At 40.8% G+C, this 25603-nt stretch overlaps 1 protein-coding gene and 1 long non-coding RNA gene across 4 annotated transcripts in view; one reads left to right on the top strand and one right to left on the bottom strand.

Annotated features, from left to right (window-relative positions):
* Positions 1 to 25603, top strand: part of PDE4B (phosphodiesterase 4B) — a 187286-nt gene that overhangs the window by 105409 nt on the left and 56274 nt on the right. The window contains exon 1 of one of the 3 annotated variants that reach the window (XM_035018342.1): positions 17503 to 17973. The exons of 1 other annotated variant lie outside the window; for it this stretch is intronic. Coding sequence is in view for 1 of the 2 variants with exons in the window: in XM_035018340.1 (XP_034874231.1) it covers positions 19967 to 20078 (112 nt within the window). In the remaining variant the exon portion in view is untranslated. Of the gene's footprint in view, positions 1 to 17502; positions 17974 to 19832; positions 20079 to 25603 lie in introns of those variants that run through there. One more of the 3 variants, XM_035018340.1, reaches the window with a different exon arrangement.
* On the bottom strand, positions 509 to 19503 carry LOC118019307. The gene is made up of 4 exons (XR_004681652.1): positions 19321 to 19503; positions 13834 to 13987; positions 10403 to 10571; positions 509 to 588 (listed from the first exon to the last, which is right to left on the bottom strand). It is a non-coding gene; the product is annotated as an uncharacterized LOC118019307 (long non-coding RNA).

Raw genomic sequence — 25603 nt, 5'->3', positions numbered from 1 at the left:
CACTATGTGTGCTCTCCCTCCCTCTCTCTCTCGCTCTCAAAAAAAAAAAAAAAAGTGGAGTGATGTATGTGTTAACTAACCTCACTGTGGTAATCATTGCATAATATATCCGTGTATCAAATCATCACATTGTATACCTTAAACTTATACAATGTTATATGTCAATTATAGCTCAATAAAGCTGAGTGGAGGGAAATAGTAGAGCTAGGATTGAAAACTCTTTCTGCCTGATTTTGAGCCCATGCCCTTGGCCACTGTCCATACTGTCCCCTTCCTTATGTTACAACATGGTTGCGGCAAATAAATTAAGCAAAAGATACATATTTGATCTCAGTATGCACAGAGCAGGCATGTGATTGACTCTCAGTAAATCTTAGCTGATGCTGATTTTGGCAGCTGTTGGCCAGATGGTTTGAGTTGGAGTAAAAGCTATACAGCAGTCCAGGCAGGAGGCACGAGAATCATGCCCAGGTAGCTTACTCTCCGGAGGAAAGAACAGAAGATGTAGAAAAGGAAGCCCAGCTAGGGTTATGCTCTTACTCTTCACATATTTCAACTTCTCCAAACAACCAGGTGGGACGCTTGGCTCTATTATGAGAGAAGACAAAGAACAGAAGTCTTTCTTTCCTTCAGTAAACATCTGACACACGTTCCCATCATAAATTTTGTAATTCTGGATGTAAAACCAAACCCAACAACCCAACCCAGCCAGAAGGTTAAATCAATAAGTGTTAAATAAATAACTGTAGGGGTTTTTTTCTCCTCTGCCCATGAGTCTCCACTGGAGACCACGTGCTTCTGTGAATTGAAGTCTCCTCCTCAGTGTTCTTTCTGTGTCAAGTTTGGGGCAACAGCCTACTCGGGGCTATGAATTGAAACTTGGAGGAGTTGAGATTTTTTGTGTGTTTTCTTGTCCATTTTCCCACCGTGAGCACCATCGTTAATGGTAATTTGGAACCACAGGTGAGACATCACTCTTAACATCTTATCTTTTATTCTGAAATGCTGGTAAAGCTGAAAAGGCAGAAACATAGCCTACAGCCTTGGCAAATGCAGGACTAGGTGACTTAATGGGGTTTTTCCTGAGTTACTTTCTATGACTGATGCTTTGTAACCCAGATGTGCTTGCCACATGGTGAAACTTTATTATTAATAAATCCACTTTCCTCCAAAACAAACAAGACAGCGTGGCAAACAGCACTGTTTGCTCTGTATACATCTGGGTTGGGTTTTCATCATTTCCTGGGACCAAGGCCCTGGTGCTTCCCATTGCACTAGTGAAAAAAATGTGGGAATTCAGTTTGCCTATTTTGGCAACATAAACACAAGACAATTTGTGGTCATAAAGGCAGGACGCCCCGTTCCAGAAGGCTTGGTGGCAGCGGATGGGGCTGTGAGGTTCCCTAGGGAGGACAATATTGAATCTGGAAGTGCAGAGGACCTAGGCCTTGTGGTGAGGAGAAAATTCAGAATACCTCCTGGTTTTATGGCATTCACTCTTTGAGTCACAGTCCCCAGAGAGCCAAGAAAACCTAGTGTACGTCTGCCATGGTAATTAAGTGTTCGAATTTGAATAAGCTTGAAGAAATCTTACACATAGCAAAACTTAAGACTGCTAGCTTTGTTCCCAACCAGTCACAACTCATTCAAGATGCCTTCATTGGATGCTATGTGTATAGCACCGTCCCAAACACTGTGAGCAATATTAAGTTAGAGTCCTAGTCCTCAAGGAGATTGCAGTGAGTGAGGATGGAGATGATACTTAATTGTGAAACATTTAAGCATTTAAATAACACTAAGTGATGAGTGATGCCCTCCTCCTCAGGGAAGCCTTTCAGAGCTGTCCCAACTCCACCACCTGTTCTTTGAGGGTTCATCTTGGAACCCAACAATTTGATCGAATTCTATGAGAATAGGATCATGGAAAGGTCATAAGTCTTGGATTTAAGGATAAGATTTAAGAAACCCTTAAATCCAAATCCCACACTGTCCACATATCAGCTGAATTGTAAACTCTCTGAGGACAAGTCTATTCAGACATTGTGTATCTCAGAACTTTGCATAAATGCTCCTAAATGCTCCCATAAAATGGCACAGGGTTGCAGATTGGATAAAAAGTCAGTACCCATCCATATGCTGTCTACAAGAGACTAATTTTGAACCTAAAGATACATCCGGACTGAGAGTGAAGGGATGGAGATCCACCTTCCATGCCAACGGGCCTCAAAAGAAAGCTGCGGTAGCAATTCTCATATCAGACAAATTAGATTTTCAGCTTAAGACTGTAGTCAGAGACACAGAAGGACACTATATCATTCTTAAAGGGTCTATCCAACAAGAAGATCTAACAATTGTAAATATCTATGTCCCCAACATGGGAGCAGCCAACTGTTAACCAAAATAAAGAGTCATATTGATAATAATATGTTAATTGTAGGAGACTTCAATACTCCACTCTCAGCAGTAGACAGATTATCTAAGCAGAAAATAACAAAGAAACAAGAGCTTTGAATGACACACTGGACCAGATGGACCTCATAGATATTTACAGAACATTCCACCCTAAAACAACAGAATACTCATTCTTCTCGAGTGCACATGGAACTTTCTCCATAATAGACTACATACGGGGTCACAAATCAGGTCTCAACCGATACCAAAAGATTGAGATTATTCCTTACATTTTCTCAGACCATAATGCTTTAAAACTGGAACTCAATCACAAGAAAAAATTTGGAAGAAATTCAAACACTTGGAAGCTAAAGACCACTCTGCTCAAGAATGTTTGGGTCAACCAGGAAATCAAAGAAGAACTTAAACAATTCATGGAAACCAATGAGAATGAAAACACATTGGTCCAAAATCCATGGGATACTGCAAAGGAGGTCCTAAGGGGGAAATACATAGCCATCCAAGTCTCACTTAAAACAACAGAAAAATCCTGAATTCACCAACTATCTTTACATCTTAAAGAACTGGAGAAAAAAACAACAAATGATGCCTAAGTCACGCATTAGAAGAGAAATAATTAAAATTAGAACAGAGATCAATGAATTAGAAACCAGAAATACAGTAGAGCAAATCAACGAAACTAGAAGCTGGTTCTTTGAAAGAATTAATAAGATCGATAAACCACTGGCCAGACTTATCCAAAAGAAAAGAGAAAGGACCCAAAGTAATAAAATTATGAATGAAAGGGGAGAGCACCACTAACACCAAGGAAATAGAAACAATTATTAGAAATTATTATCAACAACTATATGCCAATAAATTAAGCAACCTGGAAGAAATGGATGCCTTCCTAGAAACATATAAACTCCCAAGACTGAAACAGGAAGAAATAGACAACCCGAATAGACCAATAACCAGTAACAAGATTGAAGCAGTGATCAAAAAACTCCCAAAAAACAAGAGTTGGGCCTGATGGATTCCTTGGGGAATTCTACCAAACATTAAAAGAAGAAATAATACCTATTTTCCTGAAGCTGTTTCAAAAAATAGAAACAGAAGGAAAGCTTCCAGACTCATTCTATGAGGCCAGCATTACCTTGATCCCAAACCAGGCAAAGACCCCATCAAAAAGGAGAATTTCAAACTGATATCCCTGATGAATATGGACACCAAAATTCTCAACAAAATCCTAGCTAATAGGATCCAACAGTACATTAAAAGGATCATCCATCACGACCAAGTGGGATTTATCCCTGGGATGCGAGGGTGGTTCAACATTCGCAAATCAATCAATGTGATAGAACACATTAATAAGAGGAGAGAGAAGAACCATATGGTCCTCTCAGTTGTTGTAGAAAAAGCATTTGACAAAATACAGCATCCTTTCCTGATTAAAACTCTTCAGAGTATAGGGATAGAGAGAGCACATACATTTTACATAAACCTATGAGCATGAGTGGGAATGTAGAGGGAGAATACAAGTCTAGCCCCATGTCCATGGAAAGTGACAGCATTTAGATACTCAGTAGAGAAGGACAGGATTGGGGAAAAGATTGAGATGGAATGATTAGAGAGTTAAGAGGAAACCCTGAAGTGTGGAACCTGAGAGAGGGCACTGGGTTGAGAAGAATGGCCATCAGCTGTGTTAGAGTAAGTTGAGGATAGACAGTGACTACCAGTTTTGACAACAGAATTCACTGATGATCTTGAGGAGAGCAGATTTAAAGGACTTATAAGGATAGAAGCCAGATTCAGAGTGGGTTGAACACTTGAGGATAGTAAATCATATTTTTATGTTGATGAAAAAAATCCAGAGAGAAGGAGAAGTTACTGATGAAGAGAGAGGGGAAATAATCAAAGGAACAATCCTAGAGGAAGTAAAGGACAGTGGGATCCAGAAAGTAGGTTGAGGCCTTGGCATTTGTCAGGGGCAGGGACACCCTTTCAGGTGAAAGAGGGAAGAAGAAGGAAATGGATTTAGGCACAGGTAATAATAATCATCATCATAGGTAATATTTACTGAGAGCTTACTATGTGGCAAGTAATGCTGTAAGTAGTTTTCATTTATTAACTCATTTAATCCTTATAACAATCTGATGAGATGGGTTTGTACACATAATCAAAACTGAGAGAGTTCTTTCTCATCTGATGATTTAAATTGTGGAGGGGGAGGCAGATGGGATATTTGAAAAGGGAGAAGATAGAACGTAGTCTCACAGAAAGTTCTCAGTGGGACTTCCAGGCAGTATTGAGACTTTATTTGAGATTTGAAATCATGAATAAAAAGTGAATCTAACACAAAATCCAAATGGGTTTTCTACAGCATTCAGCAATCGTACTTTAGTAGCCTGCCTTGATACTTAACTTGGAAGCAGGAGTAATTTCCAATGCCAGGAGTAATAAAATATAATAGTATCCCCTATTACCATCCTAGCCCTTGATAAATATTTCTGCAGCTTCTTTGGAGGCATGGCCACAAGGAGTCCTCCTCCTACCCTGCTATCCCCTAAGCCCCAGCTCAGAGGGAGAAACCATGGCCTCCACAAAAGAATGATAAATAGAATGAACTACAGTAGCCCATCAGGATAATGATAGAAATTGACTGGCCACATTTGAGCTTTATACATATGAGAGGTCCAGACTCAATTCTCTGTCCTGCTGTACCTCACAGCTTGCCAGATTTCTGTCAAAGACATCTCCTCTGTCCAAGAAATCACCATTAGCTTTTCCCATTGCCAAGATCTCATGAATGGACAAGGGGTTCAAAACTTTTACTTGACACACAAAGCTTTAGACTGACAACAAGTAGCAATAGGTAACATTTTATTAAGCTCTTATTCTTTGATCAGGCTCTGGGCTAAGTGCCTTTTTATGCAATATCTCCCTTAATCCTTAAAACAACACAGTGAGGTTGATATTCTTATAAGGTTTTTGTTACACATAAGAAAACTGAACTTTAAGGAGATTAAATAATTTTTCTAAGACTGGGAAGTTAAAAAGTGGAGAAGCCAAGAGTTGATTCCAGAAGTCTAACTCCAGAATCCAGGCTCTTTTAACAAGTACATTACAGTAACAAATCAGTGAGCGTCCATGCCAGATCAAACTATTTCGCATATCAGTATGTTATCATATGTTGCTACCGTTCTATAAATTTTACTTACAAAACACACAAGCTTTGTTTTCAACTAGATTGAGACTGGTTTCTACTCCCCCATGTTCTCAAAATAAAGGACTAATTCACTGGGAGTGACTACAGAACTTACGGATTTTATTCAGATTTCCTCTTTTCAGAGCAACCAGCCTGTTAAAGAGTTTATGGTTGTTGGTTTTTGCAAGCCCGCTGACCTACGCTAAGACAATTTTCCCTGAAGTCAAATGTGTTGACACATGTGACACAGCAGAAGCTGAGCTCCTTGGACCCTAAGCACTGGCGATGACCTGATCTTTTCCCACCATGTAATTATGATTTGAGATTTGATCTTTACCACAAATTCCCAGATAATTGAGGTCAGTAAGAAAAGTTTAGTCTCAGTATCTGGGCATCTCAACTGTCCAGGTTATTTGTGGATCTACTGATAGTAAGCTATCATTACAATAATGACAAAAGCCCGAAGCTAGTTAAATGCCTAATCTATGCCAACTAAGTGCTTCATGTGCCTATTTCACTTATAACGAATTCTTAGGCAGACACTATCATTAACCCTATTTTGAAGATAAAGAAAATGAGATGGAAAGAGATTAAGTAACCAGCCCAACGTCACATAGCTACTAAAAGGCAAAATGAGGATTTGGAGGGATACTAGAGTCTTTGAAAGCCAAGTCATCATCTGGAGGCAGATAACCATGGATACAAATCATAGCTTTACTACTTACCAGTTTGAAAGATGAAGTGAATGGTCTTGCATGGTTATTGCAGGAATGACAGAAAAATGCACAGAAAGCACCAAGTGCCTGCCAGGATTCGGATACTCATTAAATAGTAGCTATGGTTAGTAAATGGAATGAGCTGGAAACTTAACAAGTATCCCATAATTTTGATCCCTGTAATCAGTGAACATTTATAATTCAAATATCTGTCCTATATAAAATAGACTCTTCTCTCCTTATTAAGTGCCTAAATTACTCAGCTAATCAATTCTACATCCCCCTTCCTTCTACTTTCTTAGAGGTGATCTGTGCCTGAGACTGTCTCAGATACTTTAATTCTATGTAATTTAAAAAGTGAAATAAGTATTTCTTTTGTCCTTTTGTCCTTTCTAATGAATTTAAGATATTTTTCCAATGACTTTAGCTATGATGTTAGCAATGGTCCAGAGCTCCCCGGGAGTAAGATGAAAAACAAGGCCAGCCAGAGTATCCTGGTGACCCAGCAGCCTGCCATAATAACCTATTTGGGGATGACATGGTAATCTGGTTCATGGCATTTGGCTTCGTGGTTCTGATTATGACATATGATGATTCAAGTTTACCCATATACACACCAGAACTTCATAAAATGACCTTTTCCAAGGTCCTTGAGTTTCAGCAGGGAGGAAGAGAAGACACTGAGTTGCTCTAAACAAAGCAACATTTGTTTTCACACCACTTGCTTAGACAAGTGTCCCCTCACGTGCAGCAGCTATTTGCTATGGGGCTCTCGGCAGAGTGACTAAAATGTAACCGAAATTAAGGACAAATTCTGCAGTCCCTTGGAAAATCACACTCCCCAGGAAACGTTAGCCACGAGATTGTAACGCAGTGAATTATTTCACTATGAATTATTTCACATATGAATTATTTCATATTTTTCAATATGAAAAATATTTTCATTCACTTCCTTGCTCACTCTTTGCCTGTATGGCCATTTTAAAAATGGTTGAATAGATTATTTATCAGACCTTGCTATGTGCTTTGTACATACTGTACCAGGTCTATGGAGAACAGAGCCTGGGGTAAAATTATTTACCATCTTTGGGATTCCTTCTCCTGGTCTCTAAAATGGAGAGTTGGACTGCATCAGTAAGTCCCGAGTTTTATACATAGTTTAATAAAGCAAATTCAACATTACATTTTCATTTAAAAAATATAAGAAAAATATTTTCAGGAACCACAGGAAATAAGAGATTGACAAACACTTCTTAGCAGGTAGAGATATAAAAAGCATAGACTCCCAACCAAAGGGCCATTTGAATCTGCATGAGGACCAAGCATGTGATAATTTTTTATGTTCTCAACCTCATAAAATTGATTGAGAAACTCTGGACCAGATAATCTCTAAGGTTGTTTTCAAGTTCAAGAAGTCTATGATTCTACAAAAGCTCCTCCCAATAAGAACTGATGCTTTTATAGCTCAGAGAAGAGAGATATAGTCTTCGAGAAGTGTAAATAATTAGGGCTTGAGAGGTGATCTGTCATTTCCAACGTTGACTTCTGATTGTTGATTCGTAGACAAATGTGTGATTAATTCTACTGATATTGACCAAGTCTAATTAATTTAGGCCCAAAGTCAATTTTTGACTTGTTTTTATCAACTCCAGTATCTTAATGGCCTAAATTAGCCAGATAATTTAGTTAAGAGGTATTTATTAAACTACTTCTGTTAACTTTCTCTTTGACTCTTGTGCTTTGCAATCAGTTAAGTAATAAATTTAAAGGAAACAGCAATATTTTAAGTTCTTTCCTTTTAAAGCCATGTTTTATATGGATTTTCTTTGTATATGAACTTTTTTATGAATTCAGAATGATCAGACAAAAGAGAAGAGAAACAAGATTAAACACCATCAAGGAAAACATCAAAAAGCAGAGAAACTGGCAAGAAATTGACTGGGAGAAATTGACTGGACTTAGGAAAAAAAAAGTGAGGAATAAAATCCAAAAGTAATTTTTAGGGAAAATCCCTGTGTAAAGGAAAAGAAGAGAGAGATACGACATAGGGTGTGTTTCATGACTCATATGCATTGACTCTGTACCTGGATGATTCATTTGGTGGAAAACATAGCTGGGACAGAGAACTTTTTACGGGCCCCAGACTTTCTTAGAGTCATTTGAAGCTTTATTTTGTGTGCCTATTTTGTCTCACTTCTGCAAAATGGAAATATTAATTGCTTTTCAGAAATAGCCCTGGTCATTGTAGTTTATCTGTATAGCCACTTGAGATTTAGAATTAGATCATGGACTTTGGAATATGGAAAGTCTTTAAGAAACTGGGACATGTTTGTTCCAAGCAACCTCTCTTTTCTCCTGACAGGAATAAATAGATAGGAGGTCCCCCCAAGGGAGCCCTGTTGAGTAAGTCCAAAGGGAACAATCTGCCTGTTGGAAGGTACAGATAGATCAGTGCTTTCCAAACTTTTTGGATCATGAGTCATAGTAAGACATACATTAAACATCAAGACTCAGTCCTAACATACGTGTGTGTTTTATGAAACAATACCTTACTACATATGGTATACTTGATATTTTTTATTCTATTTTATTCTTTTGTTGTTTTAACTAAATACTGGCCAAGATCCATGAAATAGATTCTGTAACTCACTATTAGATTTCTAGATGTGCCCCCCAATTTCCATCCTGTGTGCAACCTTCTCTAAACACACACATTGCTAAAATACACTACAGCCAGTTTTCAGGAGCGTCTCTCTCACAATTCACCCTCATGCTGAAATGTTTGCATTTTCTCAAGCACCATGCTGTCTTTCACATCCCTGCACATATCATTCTGCCTCTCTACTCAAAGCACTTTACCATTTTCTCACTCCACCTCCCCTTTCTTCATCAAGCTCACCCCTGCTGGCTAAAACTCAACGCAGAGGTCAACATTCCTTCCTTTCAGTCTATATTGATCTGTTTTCTGTACTCTCCTGAGCATCCTGGGCTTATCTTATTTCAGCCTTATGATGATCCATTTATATGTTCTTCTTCCCCACTAGACTTGTCTAATTTATATCCCTAAGAAGTGGTCTAAGGTTTGACACTGTACCCGATTAATACATTTTGGTTGAATGAGATCCTGCCTACTGGTAGGCACTTGGTACTGAGTATCCGCCTCCTTATAAGTTGTAGTTTGTTTACTGCAAATAGGAAAGTATTTTTTTTTTAATCGAGAATACTCATCTGAGTTGTGGTAGATGTGTTAATGCTCATTAGAACCCATTTTCTGTTGCTTATAGAAGATAGCGTAGCAAAGCAGGTAAAAATTGAGACTTTGAAGCTGCACAGAGCTGGATTTGAATTCTGGCACATGAGTTACTAGCTCTGTCACTGTAGGTAAGTTACTCACTTTTTTAAAATCTCAGTTTCCTCACCTGCAAAATAAGAATAATAACATCTATGGCTGTTGTTAGAATTGTGCAGATGTTAAATAATGGGATGTAAGCTCCATGAAGGTAGGAATATTTGTCACTTTGGTTCATTGTCATGGATTTAGAAGAGTCCCTGGCACATACTTGTATCAATGACTATTTTGCTCATAATAGGCTCTCAACACTTTATAGCAGCTCTGATTCATGTGAATTTCTTATCAAGTTTTGTACATGATTCCTTAGAATACACATGATGTGCATAATAATTTCTTATAAGTCCTTTAATCAGAAGTTAGGCTCCTACCCATGAGGTGATACTTCCAAGACCCTGACTCAAGATGCATGTAGAAACATTGGTCTTCCTAGAGAATGCTGTATTTCATGCCGTTAGGCTAGAATTAAGTTTAGCCATTTCAGAGTTGATCTTGTGGGGTTTTCTCAGTTCTTTTTTTGAGTTTTCATGTACGGGTGTTTGATTCTTGCTTCTTTCCTTGTCTCTCTCTTCTAGTTATATATCCGTGAGCCATTCACTACATGTTAGACTCATGCAGATTCTGATTCAGGGTCTTGGGGAAAATGACTGTATTTCTCAGTGTTCCTAGACTTGTTTCCCTCCCTTCCTCTACAGAGGTTTTGTGTGAGATCCATAAGGATGGAAAATCCATTATTACCTAATGTCCTTCACTGTTTCCCATTTCATGAATGGATGTTTGTATTCCAAGGTCTCATCTTAGGCTTTTCCCATTTTCAGTACTTTTATAAGTCACTTCTTGTGCCACATAAAAAAGGTATTGTTTTAAGGTTTTCCGAATGTCATCAGCTTACAGACATCTCTCATTTCTACTAGGAAGCAAAAAAAAGAAACAAATTTTAAAAAGCAATTTTCAAACTCTTCCACAAACCAAGACAAATAAATGATGTCATTGCTTCATTTTTATAGTCCATCCAAATGAAAAGAATTCTCATAAGCATATACTCACCTAGCCTTCACTTCTTCGTGCATCTATTCAAAATCCACTTGATTATAATATTTGCCACAGAATCTCTTAGTTAGTAGTGTTAAATGATCCAGATTGTTAGCCACTGTGGTTGCTTGCCATATAGTTCACATGGTAAGAACAGGGTTGTCCTATTATTCCCTACTCTATTGTATGTAAAAGTCTGCCAAAATCTGTTTTACTCATTTGTGAATGAATTTTAGGTATCATTTCAAAGTGTATGCCTTATCATAAATTCCTCAGATATACTAAGAGGGCATGTATTAAAAAGAATAGTACATCCTGTGATACTATGCTAATTTAATATCTTACTAAATTCATCAACAGAATGATATATTAAAACACTTTCATTCTCACATTGACTTTTGTTCTCAAACTTATGATTACCCCTAAGTCACTATAGTAATACCAGGCTGGTGGGGCTTCATTAAAATTTTAGAAATAGGAGGACGAATATATTTTGGGGGAAAGAGAATACATTTTGGTAAGTGGAATTGAAAGAAGGAGAAGCTTGCCTGACTAGCCAATAGGTCTCACTTAGTGGATTTGGTGATGAGGAACAGAGGAGACCACAGAAAGGCAGAGCTTTCGGGAGAAAAAAAGAGGGTTAACATTTATAGAACACCTACTATGTGCTAGGTGCTTCCCAGTCTTTTACATCCACACTGAAACTATGGGGAAGATTATTGCATACGTTTTAAAGATAAGTAAACTACTGCCCATAAAAAAAATTGTTTTTTTAAAGATTTTATTTATTTATTTGAGAGAGAGAGAACGAGAGACAGAGAGCACAAGAGGGAAGAGGGCAGAGGGAGAAGCAGACCCCCTGCTGAGCAGGGAGCCTGATGTGGGACTCGATCCCGGGACTCCAGGATCATGACCTGAGTCGAAGGCAGTCGCTTAACCAACTGAGCCACCCAGGCGCCCAAAAAAAATTTTTTTAGTCACCTGTCCAAAGTCACTCAACTCTAGGAGTCAGAGTTCAGATTTGAACCCATGCCTTCAAAACTCATGCTCTCTCCATTGACCACACAGTCTCAGAATACTCCAGTTCAACCTCTATGTGGCCATTCAGGTGAATGTTGCACATGACATCATCTAGATTTCCACCTTACAAGCATTCCCAGACAAACTGAGGAAAGGTTCCACACAGTAGAATTGAGACATCATCTTCTCCATCTTCTACCCTGAATGGTTCCTCAGAGGGCATTGCTATGGCCTGAAATGTCTTTTATACGGATCTGCAAACATTTAGTGAAGTAGAAAGCACTGTGTTCCTGGTAGCCATTCCTATAGTACTTTTTAATAATAATAAATTTGATTGCAGAATGAAAATATTACAAGGAAAATAATATACTATGATATAAACTGATAAAGGCATGAATATTAAAACCCAACTAAATGCATCTTGGGGCCATTTGCTCTATTGCACAAACTCAGGCATCCGGAGGGTTGTTTCTCTGTAGGGTTCTTGGTTCTGTCTCCACATGAGAAGACTTTCAAGGGTCCTGTTTCATTCTCAGAGTTGACAGACTTATCCTGCAATTAGCAGAGTGGCTGGTCAAAGCCAATATTTTTCTTGAATAAATTTATTTTCTGGTGATTTTAGTTTCCCTCATCGTGAGACTTCCTGAGATACTGACTATAGAAGGGAATATTATCAATGTAGTTCTGGGAGCCTGGTCAGCACTCAGATTGCATTGCTGGCTGCAACCTGGGACATCACTTCTCCTTGCCCCCAAGGCAGCCTGAAAACTACAGTATGATGGAGAGGAGCACCTCTCCCAGCTAAGAGATCTGCTAATTCACTGTACTTTATTGATTGTGAGCTGCTTATTTATTCCACCCTCTCATTTCACAGGTGAGGGGCAGATTTAGAATGACTTCCTTATGCTCCCAGTGCTGATGATAGAGTGTGGGCTGGAATCCACATCCCCTGATCTGAGTCCAGAACTCCTTCCATTGCCCAGTCACTCACTTATTAATACATTCAATCAAACATTTATTGGATGCCTACAGCTTGTGAGTAGCTGTGACTTCAAAGGTGAATTATGACCCGGACCCTGCACTCAAGGCCTTTACCCTGCTTTGTGTTTTTGATTTCCCAGAAGGTCTGAGTTCTATTCGGAAAGCAACTCAGTGCCAGGACAATCTCTCTACCTTGGATGGATTGGACAATCACAGTTGGTCATGTACAGCTCCATTTCTAGTATCCAAATATATTCTTCATAAATGGCCTATTCTTTGGTCTTCTAACTTTCTGACAGGGGTGCCTCAACCAAACATGGCATTACTGATAAATAGTATTTAGGTGGGTGAACTCCAAAGGTCAAACTAGTAATACTACCAATAGGCTCCATTTCTCCCTAGTAAAAGAGAGTCAGTACGGACACACATGCTTGAGTGTATATGTGTGCATATGTGTGCATTGACTGTGATTCTCTGAAACAGAAGAAAAGTGTTTGCTCATGAGTGGACCACAGTAGAAACTATGAGTCTATTCTTGACCTCACACAGCTGCAACACTCATCAGTCTACCAATGTTGATTGAATAAGCAGAATTTTGTCAGTTGGTAATTTTTCAGAATTTCAGAACACTCTCTTCCCTTTATTTTAAGAACCCATCGTAGAACTTCTCCATTTGACTGGCAAGTATTTCCTGAGGGCTTGCTGCATTCCCAGCCCCATAAGACCTTTGGGCTATGGGAGACTGAGTCAGAAATCATGATCCTCAAGCCACTTTCACATTCTTCTTGGGGCTGTCATTCTTTGCTCCAGTTGATCCTGAGGTAAACGAACTCATAATGTTATCTCTATGTCACAGAGAAGGAAGCTGAGTCCCAGAGAGGTTTAGTGACGTGCCAAGACCCTCAACACTAGTGACTAATAAAACTGGGACTGGATCCCCATTCTTCTTGCAAGAGGACAGTGCTCTTTTTGGTTTTTGTCTTGCTTGTTTTGTTTGGTGGTGTTTTTATCTATACCAGATTGCCTGCCCCTTATTTTTTAAAAACAAAGCAGAGATTAGAGAAATTTTGGCAAACTCGTGTGACCTCATGATACAAGTATGAAATAAAAATGTTAAAGTTCATTTTAAATACTACCTGAAACTAGGTCACGAATCTCTTCTGTAATTCTTCCTTCCACTGGGCATAATCGAGTTCCTTTCCCAAATGACAAGTTTGGTTTTTCCATCCATGTGAGTCACAAGCACCTTTTCCTTGCAGGGATTGCTGCTGAACTTCTCCTAAGGAATGACTTTGCGATGGGAGAAATACAAGTAACATGTTCACTAGACTTTTACACTAGAGAAACCTCCTGCTGAAGCTTGGAACTTGCTGTTCATCCAGCTAATCAACTTTTCTGGAAGGTGGCCACTAGCCTCCTAAGCCGTTGAGGCTTGCACTAGTCAGTTACAGTAAGCCTAGAAGCAGAGAGGGATTAGAACACAGCTTCACCGGGTGAAAATGGGGAAAACTACCCTGCTTGCAGATCGTACTGCATTGTGTCTATACTGGTTTCTAGAGGATTTGAGAAGGACCAGAAAAGAAAGGACCCAGGAGCTTTGGAGAAAGGAGGTGATAGAAACGAACCTGACCCTGTTTAGCACCACTCCCTAGCTGGGTGCCATTCGTGAGACCTTCCCCTGCACCAGTTTCCATGTTTGTCAAATGAGCAAGAAGAACAAAAAGAATTATAGATTGCTCAGTCTGCTAAGTTTCCCTGATGGTCATACTACTGTTATCTGTGACCGCAATATGGGCTCTCATGTTGTGTAGTGTGGGAGAATCTAAAAACTGTTTTTTGGCTCTTGATCACCTTATTTGATTTATTGTAAGCAGATGACATTGAAATGAGCTTGCATTTGCTGAGCAAATCTGGATGGGCAGTGGAAGGTGGAAACAGGGAGTGGCCTGGGTGGTGGCAGGAATTAGAATAATAATCCCTTGCATTTTAGAGATTGCAGAGCACTTTCCCACACATTGTGCCATTGGATCCCTGCAAAGTCCTGAGAGGGCAGGTGGTATTTTTAGCCCCATTTGACAAATCAGAAAATTGATATGCTAAAAGGTGAAATAATGGCCAGAATTCACACACACACACACAAAATCTAGTGGTAATATAAAAAGTAGAATAAAAGCCAAGCCCTTGCTTCCTTTTGCAATACACCAGAGAGTGATTAGAACCGACCATAAAGCATTTTAGCTATACTCAGATAATTGGCAACTGATTACAGCATACTGTTAACACAGGACTCTGATATCATTCTCCTTCTGGGCCTTTAGAACTTTGCCTTCGGCTCCCCTCCCCCAGCCTCCTCTTCATCTAGTAATTCCTTCATTTTATCACTCAGACGCAACATCCTTCAAGAAGTCCCCAAGACTTTGTTAGGTGACCATCCTATAGGTTCTCTTGACTCCCAGTGATTATCACCGTTCTATCCTTACCATTGTAATTAAATTGCCTATATTGAAACATAAACTCTACCTAGGCGCTAAGATTAATTATTCCTAAGTCATTCACTAGTGGTTATTTCTTCATCACTGTAACCCCAACCCCTAGCACGATAAACTGGATAAATATTTCTTGAATAGATGCTGCATGATCTACTGTAGCTTAAAGGGAATTTTGCTCCCACATTACCGTCAGCACTAGTCAGAGGAGATTGAAAGCTCTTTTAAAACCATCTAGGACAGTACTGTTTCCAGAGGGAGGTACTTAGGAAATGAACCAGCCATTTGCCTAAAATGTTAGGTCATTCCCAGAAGACTTAGAGTTGAAAGAGGACGAGAAGTGTGATAAGGATGGAGGTTAGTGTTTGTGTAGCTATATGGGGAAAGAGGTAAGAGCAGATATTTTTGGATTTACTGGGAAACTTAGCCATGACACCCAGACTGCTTCTGTGTCTCGTGCTATTGCCAGGAACCAAGCTTCCTGCCAATCCTCTGTCAGATACCAGTTTCCAGAAAGAGACTTGAACTTGCTATGTGGTTATTTGTAACTATATCTTCCTAGTCTGTGCCAGGTTCAAAGACCCTGCAGTTCCACTGATGTATGTTATAGGAGCCACATATAGATAGAATATGATAAATGTGGTAGATGAAGAGCAAGGCTTAGGACTCACAAATCGTCTAACTCTGAAATCCAGCACTTAACCTAGTACTTACATATACAAAATCCTTTGAAGTATTTAGGAATTGATGAATGTATTAATCTAATCATCAGAAAACATGAATTAGTCAAACCTTGGCAGTGAGGCCATTTCTGCAGTGGAAGAATCTTAAAGGGCATACAGAGCTTGACAAGGGATGAGCATTACGGGCACTGTGCTGGACTCACAGGCAATAGTGAACAGATGGGCATGGCTGCATTCCGTAAAAGATTATTTACAAAAATAGGCAGCGGGTTGAGTTTGGTACACCATAGTTTCCTGACCCAGGTGGAAATTATAGCTACTCAGACTCATTTTTACAATTTCATTTCCTTCTGAAAAATCCCGACTTTGTTCTCTGTTGCCTACAGACTGAAGCACAAACTCCTCAATTCTGCTCTGATCTGGGCAGTGCTTTCATACCCGCGCCCCCCCGCCCCCACCCCTGATACTTTTTCTTCTCTGTGCTCAACTCACATTGTTCCGTACCAATGACACCATTCCTAATGCTTTCTGCTTAACCAAATTCCACACATTCTTTATGGTAGATATTCCCAACTGGGGATAGAAGGGTCATATCAGAGTCATCTGGGAAGCCTTTGACATTAACAGTGCTCATCTTTCACCCTAAATTCTGATAATGGGGGGTGGGAGGTGGGGGTGGGGACAGGTATAGCTTGAAAATGTTGCTAAGCTTATTCAGGCAACTCCCACTCTCCCCCCTCCCCCAAACCACTGCTTTATAGCACTACTAAAATCCCACTTCCTCCAAGAAGCCTTCCCATACTCCACTCTCTTTCTTTAGACTCCCTTAACCCCTCATTGGTCAAAAAACTCATTTTTAGCACCTACGATATTTTTTGGCTATTTAAGTGTTTCATGTGCCCCGGCATTGCTCTAGGTGCTGGGGATATGGCAATGAACAGGACAGTAAAGAGCCTTCCCTCTGCAGGTTACATTCTAGTGACAAGAGGGACAGACAATAAACATGTGCCCACAAGAGTGAAGAAGATCATTTCAGATAATGATAACAAAACAAGCTAATGGGATAAGGAGTGACTGGAAAGGGCAGATGGAAGGATAAAAAGGTGCTACTTTATTTAGGAGAGTCAGGAAGGGCTTAAGGAATCTATCATTGAGCTAAAATCTGAGTGCAGAGATCCAGGGGAAAATAATTATGAGCCAAGGGAATAGCACATTTATCTTTTTTTTTTCTCAGAAAATGCCATTGAACATAGCATGTTGTAGTAGAAAACCTAGGAGATGATTAAGAACAGTTCTCTCTTTTAGAATTGCCAGATAAAATATGGGATGCTCCTTTAAATGTGAATTTCAGATAAACAACAACTCCTTTAGTACAAGGACTAATTATAAATAAGAACTAAAAATATATATATTATTCATCTGAAATCTAAATTTAACTGGATTCTTTGTTTGTTTCTTACGAAATCTGACAAGTCTACATTTTACTCATAGGAAAAAGTGACCCAGGGCGATTTGTGTCTAATATCATCCAGTTACTTGGAGCTGAGCTAGAATCAAATCTGAATCTAAAGCAGAAGAAATTCAATTTGGTGTTGATATTTTCGAAGTTTCAAATGTTCTATGTAGCTCACGTATACCCTGTCAACTCAGTAAAGAGAGTGAGGTTTGATGAATGTACCGGTATTTTGAAAGAAGAAAATTACATCATTATGAGGGTTTGAAACTTTAGGATTCATTGAACTATTCTTAGTTATTTGGAAATGATATACACTTAGTCCTGGAAGAAGATTTAAGGAAATACTAACTGCCATTTGGTAATATCTCTCCGGGAAGGCCCTCTGTTAACCACTCTGTAATGCAAATATAAATAACTGGATACACTTTAAGACACAAGACATAATGTTCTGAAAAATGATGTAGCAGAGTGGTCAGAAATGTAGACAAGTATGTGATTGGTATGGCAAGTGGGTTTAAGACACCTCCAAATTACTCAACCTCCCTTGAGAGTCAGTTTCTTCTTCTATAAAATAGAGATAATGCTCCTTCTAGCTCTCCAGCATCTATGAGAATGAGATGATGGGATACAGGAGAAAGCACTTTGCAAATTGTGAGTATGATATGATGCTTAGTGGGTGTATGTCCTTTTCAGTTGCTCATTGCAGGTGAAAGTGAAGGAAGACTACCCAGATTGGAAGCCTCACAGGTGTACAAAGTGTAGCAGGAGGATGAAGAGCTGTGCCTTTGAAGTCAGACAGTGAAGGTAGAACATACTAGGACTGTATGGCTTCAGGCAAGGTATTTAACCTTCTTGAGCCACAGATTCATCTGTAGAGTAGAGATAAGAACACTCAGTACATTTGCCAAGAGAAATAGATAATTTTAAGAAAGCGCTCCTCGTGGCACCTTGTGCATAGAAGACTCCCCATGAATGGTGTTTGTTACTGGAATTCTCTAATAACAACAACAATCGTTAATAGTATCAATGCCTCCAGCAGCCACTTAGTGCTGCTGACGTGCAAGGCATCTGACAAACCGGGACCTCTTGGGTACCTGTTTTATGGTTTCATTGTTTAGGGGAACCCTTACCAGGCTGAACAGAGTGAGCAGGCCTGGGACTCTGGCAGCTCGAGTCAGGTGGCTGCTGGGCACGTGCAAGATTCAGGTGCCAAAGGCATCTCAGGTAAGAGGGCTTCTGAAGAGGTGAACTATTCTCTCCCTTCCCACCCAACTCTCCCACGTAAGCCCTTTCCCTGTACTTCCTTGATGAGTCTTAGAATAATAGAACATCAGAGCTAAAAGAGACCCCAAGACATCATCTCTTCCAACACTTGCTTTTCACAGCTGAAGAAATGGAGCTCAGAGAGGCTGAGGGGCTTGTCTAGGGTGAACTGACGATAGACCTGGAACGAGAACCCAAATCTTCCACTCTCAGTTCAGAACACTTGCCCTTGGGAGGTGGTTTCACCCTCACTGTCTCAGTGCAAATGCAGGATTATCTCCTTAAGAGTTAATGTTTGAATGAACTTGAATCTGCACGGAATCCCCTGGGCAATGCTTTGCACCTAATAGTTACCCTGAAAAATATCTTTAAATGGAATCATGTTTCTAGGATACTTAATTCTCTTACTCAGTTTTTGGAATTGAGGATCAGCTTAGACTAGATCATCTTTAAATGACCTGGTTCATTTCTCTGTGCTTCGGTGTTTGTGAATGCACACTTCCGACAGAAAGCGTCCTCTAATTCTGCCAGGCAGCCAATCCTTCTTTCCCCGGCTCTCTCACTGCCCCAGTGCAGAGTGCTGTACCAGGGCTTCTGTTGACATAGCACAGAAGAGAGGCTAAGAGTGAGATCTGGAATCAGCAGGGAATGAAGATCCTGGCTGCAACTAACAAGATACCCAGTGACTCTAAACCTACGTTTCCTTATCCGTAAAACAGGAAAGGTGGTACGTACCTCCTAAGGTGTTCAACAATGGTAGCATGTGAAGTCCTTAGAATGGTGCCTGGCACACACAGTCAGGGCCTTAGATTGCATCTCCATTTGCACATTGATGTGTCTGCCTCCCCCACTAAATACAATCTTCTTCAGGTGCAGAACCTCGTCTTGGTTAGTTTTGTTTCTGTGGGGCCTGGGGCGGTGTCGTCTGGTACGTAATAGATACTCAATGTTTCCAGGAGGGAGGAAGAAAGAGAAGGGAAGGAAGGAGGGAGGGAGGAACCCTTGTGTGATACGGCTGAGCTCCAACCCAAGAAACCAAAGACCTGGCTTCAGGCCCCACTTCCCAGTTGCTAGCTGTGGAGTGTTAAACTAGTCGCTCAATGTGTGTGAAACTCATTCTCTTTATCAGCAAAACGGGATTCCAAATACTCACTTCACAGCATCCTTCGGAGGATAATTTGAGACCATGTATGTGAGAATGTTTTGTAAATTAAAATGGCCTTTCTGAATTTGTTGAGTGTCATCATCATTATGACAAGATCCGCCTTCTCTGTCTTGTTGATTTTGCTTAATAATTAGTTAGCCACCTGTCTGTGGTGATGCCTGTCTGTGGAGTAGAAGGCACTGTGTCAGCTGCTGTGAGGAGGTTTCCGCCTTCAAGATGTTTACAGCATGGAAGGGAGGTCAGGACCCATGGCTTCCGCCCCCCACCATGACAGGTAGTCGGAGAGATCTTTTGGGCAGGGGCCCTGGACCTCGATCGACCTACCTCAGTGAGTGCCCAGCGGCCGTGGTTTCTGAAGTGGCCCCTAACAGCACATGCATGCCAGGCTTGCCCGAGCTTGTCTTTGGAATGCTCCCTCCTTTGTGAAATGTCACCAGCGTCGTGTTCTCATTTCCCTCATAACACACATTTTAAAGCAGCAAGCTGTATTCCCCATGACGTAAGTGGTACCGTGGCACAGCAGTCGGGCAGAAGGTGGCCTGATGCCAGCGGAAGAGAAAGTCAGGGGCTGATTCCTGGCAGCCCACTTCCCCACTCTGAGCGCGCATACGGGGACCTACTCTGGGACTTTCATCTTCACCCCCACGCCCGGACCATCTCTCTCCTTAGGTATAAATCCCCAAGTGTGTAGGTCTGAGAGCCCCTGGAGAAACACAAATAAAGAGAAATTTTGTTTCAATGCCTCTTATACCCCATCAGGGAGCCATAAAGCCTTTTCAGTGTGAAAGCAGCTCCTTATTATAGCAGCTCCCTGAAAGCATTGCCTAATTTCCCCACATCCAAATGCAGAATTTTTTAACCTACCCTTTTCATCTAAATGAAGCATTTAAATGGATGTTAAACCTGCGTTCTTAACTCTGGAGGCTCAGCTTTCTCCACAATGTTTAGAAGTTTCAGCTCACGTGGGTATCGTATTAGTTTTCTATTGCTGTTGTAACAGATTGCACAAACTTTGTGGCTCAAAACAACACAAATCAAGGTTTTGGCAAGGCCATTCCTTTCTGGAGATTCTAGAGGAAAATCCATTTTCTTGCCTTTTCCAGCTTCTAGAGGCTGCCTGCATTCCTCAGCTCTTGGCCCTATTCCATATTCAAAGCCAGCAATGGCTGGTTGAATCTTTCTCACGTTCCATCACTCTGACACGGACACATCTGCTTCCCTCTTCCACAAAGACCTTTATACACTGGGTCTATGGAGATAATCCGAAGCAGTCGTCTTATTTTAAAGTTAGCTCATAAGCAACCTTATTCTCATCTGCTACCTTAATTCTCCTTTGCCATGTGAGATAATATATTCACAGGTTGTGAAGGTTAGCACCGAGACATCTTTGAGAGGCCGTTGTTCTGTCTACCACAAATACTGAGAGTGACATCAAGATCTCAGGATGTCTCTATAGCAGTGTTTGGCAAATATGGCCCATGACCAGCCACTTGTTTTTGCAAATAAAGTTTTATTGAAACCCAGCCACATGCATTTGTTTATGTTTTGTCCGCGGCTGCTTTCGTGCTTAAAAGGCAGAGTTGAATATTCACAGAGACCATATGGCCCACAAACCTAAAAGGATTGCTGTCTGGCCTTTTTAAAAAGTTTACTGACTTTTCTCTGTAGAAGCACATCTATCTCTGATTGTGATAATACCTCTATAGAACATCACTCAGGGAACTTCTGGATATCTTCTTCATGTTACCCACCCCCCTACCCCCCCCTTTAATATTTTGATATTCCTAGCAGCGCTTTGCCTGCCTCTCCTCTACCCTCAATACCATAGAACTACTGAGCCCTTACAGTAACTCCAAGCACTATACTGTGTTGTCGCTTTACTTTGATATATGAGGGTCCCTTTGCTTAGAATGCATTTACCTTCTTTTTCTATCTTCTGCCAGGCAAGCTCCTATTCATCCTTTAAAACCTTCCCAAGGCATAATTTCCTTCAGTAAGCCTTCCCCAACACCCCTACCCAAGGAGAAGTAACTACTCCTATTATCAAAACAGTTTTTCGGGACTGTAAGTGCCTCGGTGGCAATGACTGCTATATTTACCCTTCTTGGTATCCCCTGTGCCTAGCGTAGGGGCTGATGTATTTTGTATCCAATAAATATTAGTCTAATTGAATAGTACTTTAAATATTGCCAGTCAGAGATGAGGCATAATATAATGGCAATAACAAAAGGTTCTGTAAAAATTCAGAATTGGTCTCTGCTGTTACATGGAGGCTGTGTAATCTTGGAGATGTCAAGTCTCATCTCCTGGCCTTGGTCTCATTGCCTATGAACCAAGGAGTCGGGTGTCTAAGACCCCTCCAGCTCTAATGGTTCTCTCCACTATGGAGCATTTGGCCTGGTTCCTTGCCGATCCTGAGGATAGAGAAATCTCCTGCATTAGGTTTGTGTCCTGCAGAGCTGGAAATCATCCAAGACATATATCACTCATGGCATTGCTTTGACTGTGTAGCAACTGGGGACTGAGGAAATGGGGGAAGAGGGAGTGGAGGAAAATAAGGAATTGGTGAGATAATCGAGGGGAATAATGAATTTGTTATTGACCTTTCTCCAGGAACCAATTAGAAGACAGACACATGTCCTCAATAGCCATGTCCAAGTAGTATGTACTCACAATCCCTAGCCTATAATCCTTGGGGCAATCCATGCCTGGAATTCTGACCATTTATGAGACCCACCCCAAATCCTTCTAACAATATGGGAATCACACCAAACTCCATGTTTCTCCCTCCCCATCCTCCAACTCCCTCACATCTGTCTCTGGTTCTGTTCTTATGTCCCACTATAGGGTTAGAAACCTTGGTGACAATTTTGGACACCTTTCTCTCCCTAATGTTGTATATACCATCTCTTATGAAGATACATCTTTTTTTCTTCCAGGCATTGCTTAGAATTTAACTCTTTTCTTCCCTCCTATTGTCACCATCTATTCTAGCCTGCATTGTTTTTAACTTAAATCCCTGCCCTAGGATCTTCCTGGGGTCCCTAACTCTAGCTCCGTCCCATTGAGAACCATCTGATAAAGTCCCGCCGGCTTAATTGTCCTAAATCCCAACTTTCCTCATGCGTCTCCTCTGTTTAAGAGTCTCCAGTAGTCCTGACTCTTCTGCTTCGCTTCATAATTAGACCCACTCTGACTCTCTAACCATTTTTCTTCAACACCCACTGCTCAGTAAGCCTTGTCTTCCCACTGCTTTGCATTTCAGTATGGATTCCATGTCTTTCCTTCTAAGATTACCTTTACCTGGCTCTTAATTAAGTTCAGTGCACTTCCACAAACATGTATTAAGCACCTGTTCTGCTCATAGTCCAGCACACTTTTGCAGCTCTCGGTTCTTCTCCAGTGGTCTGATGCCCAGCCCACAGTGTGTCCTTGCTGTTTTCATTCTATGTCTGTGCATCCCTGCTCCCCTTCCGGACTACACATTCCTTCAGCATGGCAATGACTGTGTCTTGTACTTCTGGGTATTCCCCACTGGGGCCCGCCATTAAGTCCAGATGCCCAAGCCACCTTGCCCATCTCCGTTCCCACCTGTTCTGTCTTCTATACATTAATGATAATGCAATCTACCTCACGAGGTTATTTTGAAGATTAGAGATATTTTCTTCAGGCCGACTCTTAATTAATTACTGCTATAATTAACAATAACTGTCTTATCTGTCCTTCCCATGGTCCTTCAGTTTTTGGTGCGCAGGCTCTTGAGCATTCAGAGTTAGAGAAAGCAACAAAAGGGATTTTATCACTACGAGACATAGAATTGCTCTTTTGCCCCTACGCCCTGACTGGAACATTCCACACTCAACCCCCATATATGACGGAGGTTATTGCATTTTATTTTGCCTGTCTATAAGGCAAGTATTAAGTGCCTGCTGTTTGCCAGGTACCGTTCAGGGCTTGCCATTAGCAAATTTCAGTGGCCTTTTTTTGTAGATGAGTCATTCCGCCTTCCTCATCTGAGACCCAGCCCTCCCTCCCTAAGAGGAAGTGCGGTATGGGAACTGCAATTCAGTTTTCACCGAGGGCTTGGTCCTGCGCCTCGGCCATGTAAAAATCTCCCTCGCTCTCCACCCTCTCCACCCTCTCCAGTTCTCCTGAGGCTGCCAGGTGCCCGCTGGGGCCTTCTGTCTGCTGGCTGCCTGGGTTATTCAGTTTCAGAAAAATAATTTCTAATCCAAACTACAACTATTTGAAATGCATTCAAAGTGTAGCAGTAATTCATTCATTCAGTAAATTCAGTCAGTGAATAAATTCAGTTCAGTGAATGTTCGCTAAATTAAAGCAATCGCTCGCCTACACGGACTTAATCTCAAAATGCCGATTGTATGGTTCCACATTAAGCTTGGTAGTTAAAGCTGTGTTTTAAACGATCGCAATTCCCTTGTTTACTCCTATTTCGAGTAATTACAAAGTCTCATAATTGAAGGAAACCTTTTAAACGAGATGCCACGGCAATGTGTGGTGGTGCCAGAAGAACCACCATACAAGAACAAAACCAAACCAATTAAACAACAACAAACCTTGGCTAGAGAAACAACTTCAAAAAAAAAAATCACTGTCAGAACCTATTATCTGGATTCCGCCGGAGTCTGCGTTACATTGATATATGCATGAAGCTGAAGGAAAGAGGCCAGGACGTCAGAAGTGACACATGAAACATTTACAGTCCTTGTCTGTATGTGTGTGTTCAGGGGGAGATTGATTTAAGCCAATATTTTTTACCTCGCCTGCACATTTATGTTGGCGGGATTTCACTGGTAAATATTGGTTTAAACCAAACACTGAATCTTTAATCACAGTTACACAGACGCTGCATTATACTGCATTGGACATCCCATTAGAAAGGAAGAAGCAGAGAGAGAGTAAGCAGAGCTTATAGCGACCGTCTTTCAAAGATAGAAAGGGAAAGTTAGAATTACATGAAATTCTTCAGAGGTAGAGATGCCAAGAAAACCACTGCTGAAATACAAAATTTTGTTTTTCTACAGTCTGGAGTTGAGTTCAGTGAAGTGACGTAGTTTACAAACCAGGGGAAATGAGGGCAAGAGCGGAAGTACTGCTAAATCAGGAGAAATTGGCCAAAGGAAGCCAAGCTGGCTGTGCCATACAGGGTGGACTTCTTCTATATTCTCCCACTTTTGTTCGCTGCTGTGTCAGGTTGGGTTGCCATGAAACCTGGGACCTGATTTTATATTTCGATGCATGCTAGTTAGAAGTTCCAAATCTGTCACAGAAAACAACGGCTTGTCTACCTTTGAACAAGGCTGCAAAAATCATACTATTAACCTTTCTCACCACACACACACATGCACATACACACACGCACAAACCCCACCCCCAAAGGAGTTGCTTGACTTTATTCATTCTGTGTCTTCATTCACATCCAGAACTCCATAAATCACCTGGAGAGGCTGTAAGTCTCGGTCTATGTTCCTTCCTCCCACCCCCCACCACACCTGCACTCCCCACATCCCCACCCATCTCATTTCGGACACAGCCCTGGGCTACTTAGATGTTTCTAAGAATGTCTTCAGGAGGACCAGCTGTTCTATCTCTGAAATCTATGATTATCTCTGTTTAATTAAATCATTGCAGCCCGCATTTGGGGGTAGATGATGATCAGATTTGAAAGAAGCAGGACCCTGCTGAAATGAATGGTCAACCCTACTGGAGACTGCCTGAGGGGAATACTGTTTTTGTGTTTCATTTGGTTTCATTTGGTTTTGTTTGGTCTCCCTCTTTCTTTCTTTTTCTTTCTTTCTTTCTTTCTTTCTTTCTTTCTTTCTTTCTTTCTTT

This window comes from Mirounga leonina, unplaced genomic scaffold (genome assembly GCF_011800145.1).
Source record: "Mirounga leonina isolate KUSES-001 unplaced genomic scaffold, KU_Mleo_1.0 Mir_173, whole genome shotgun sequence".
Classification (NCBI taxonomy): domain Eukaryota; kingdom Metazoa; phylum Chordata; class Mammalia; order Carnivora; family Phocidae; genus Mirounga; species Mirounga leonina.
Note: the sequence above shows the minus strand (reverse complement) of the source record. Positions and strands in the feature narration are given on the sequence as shown.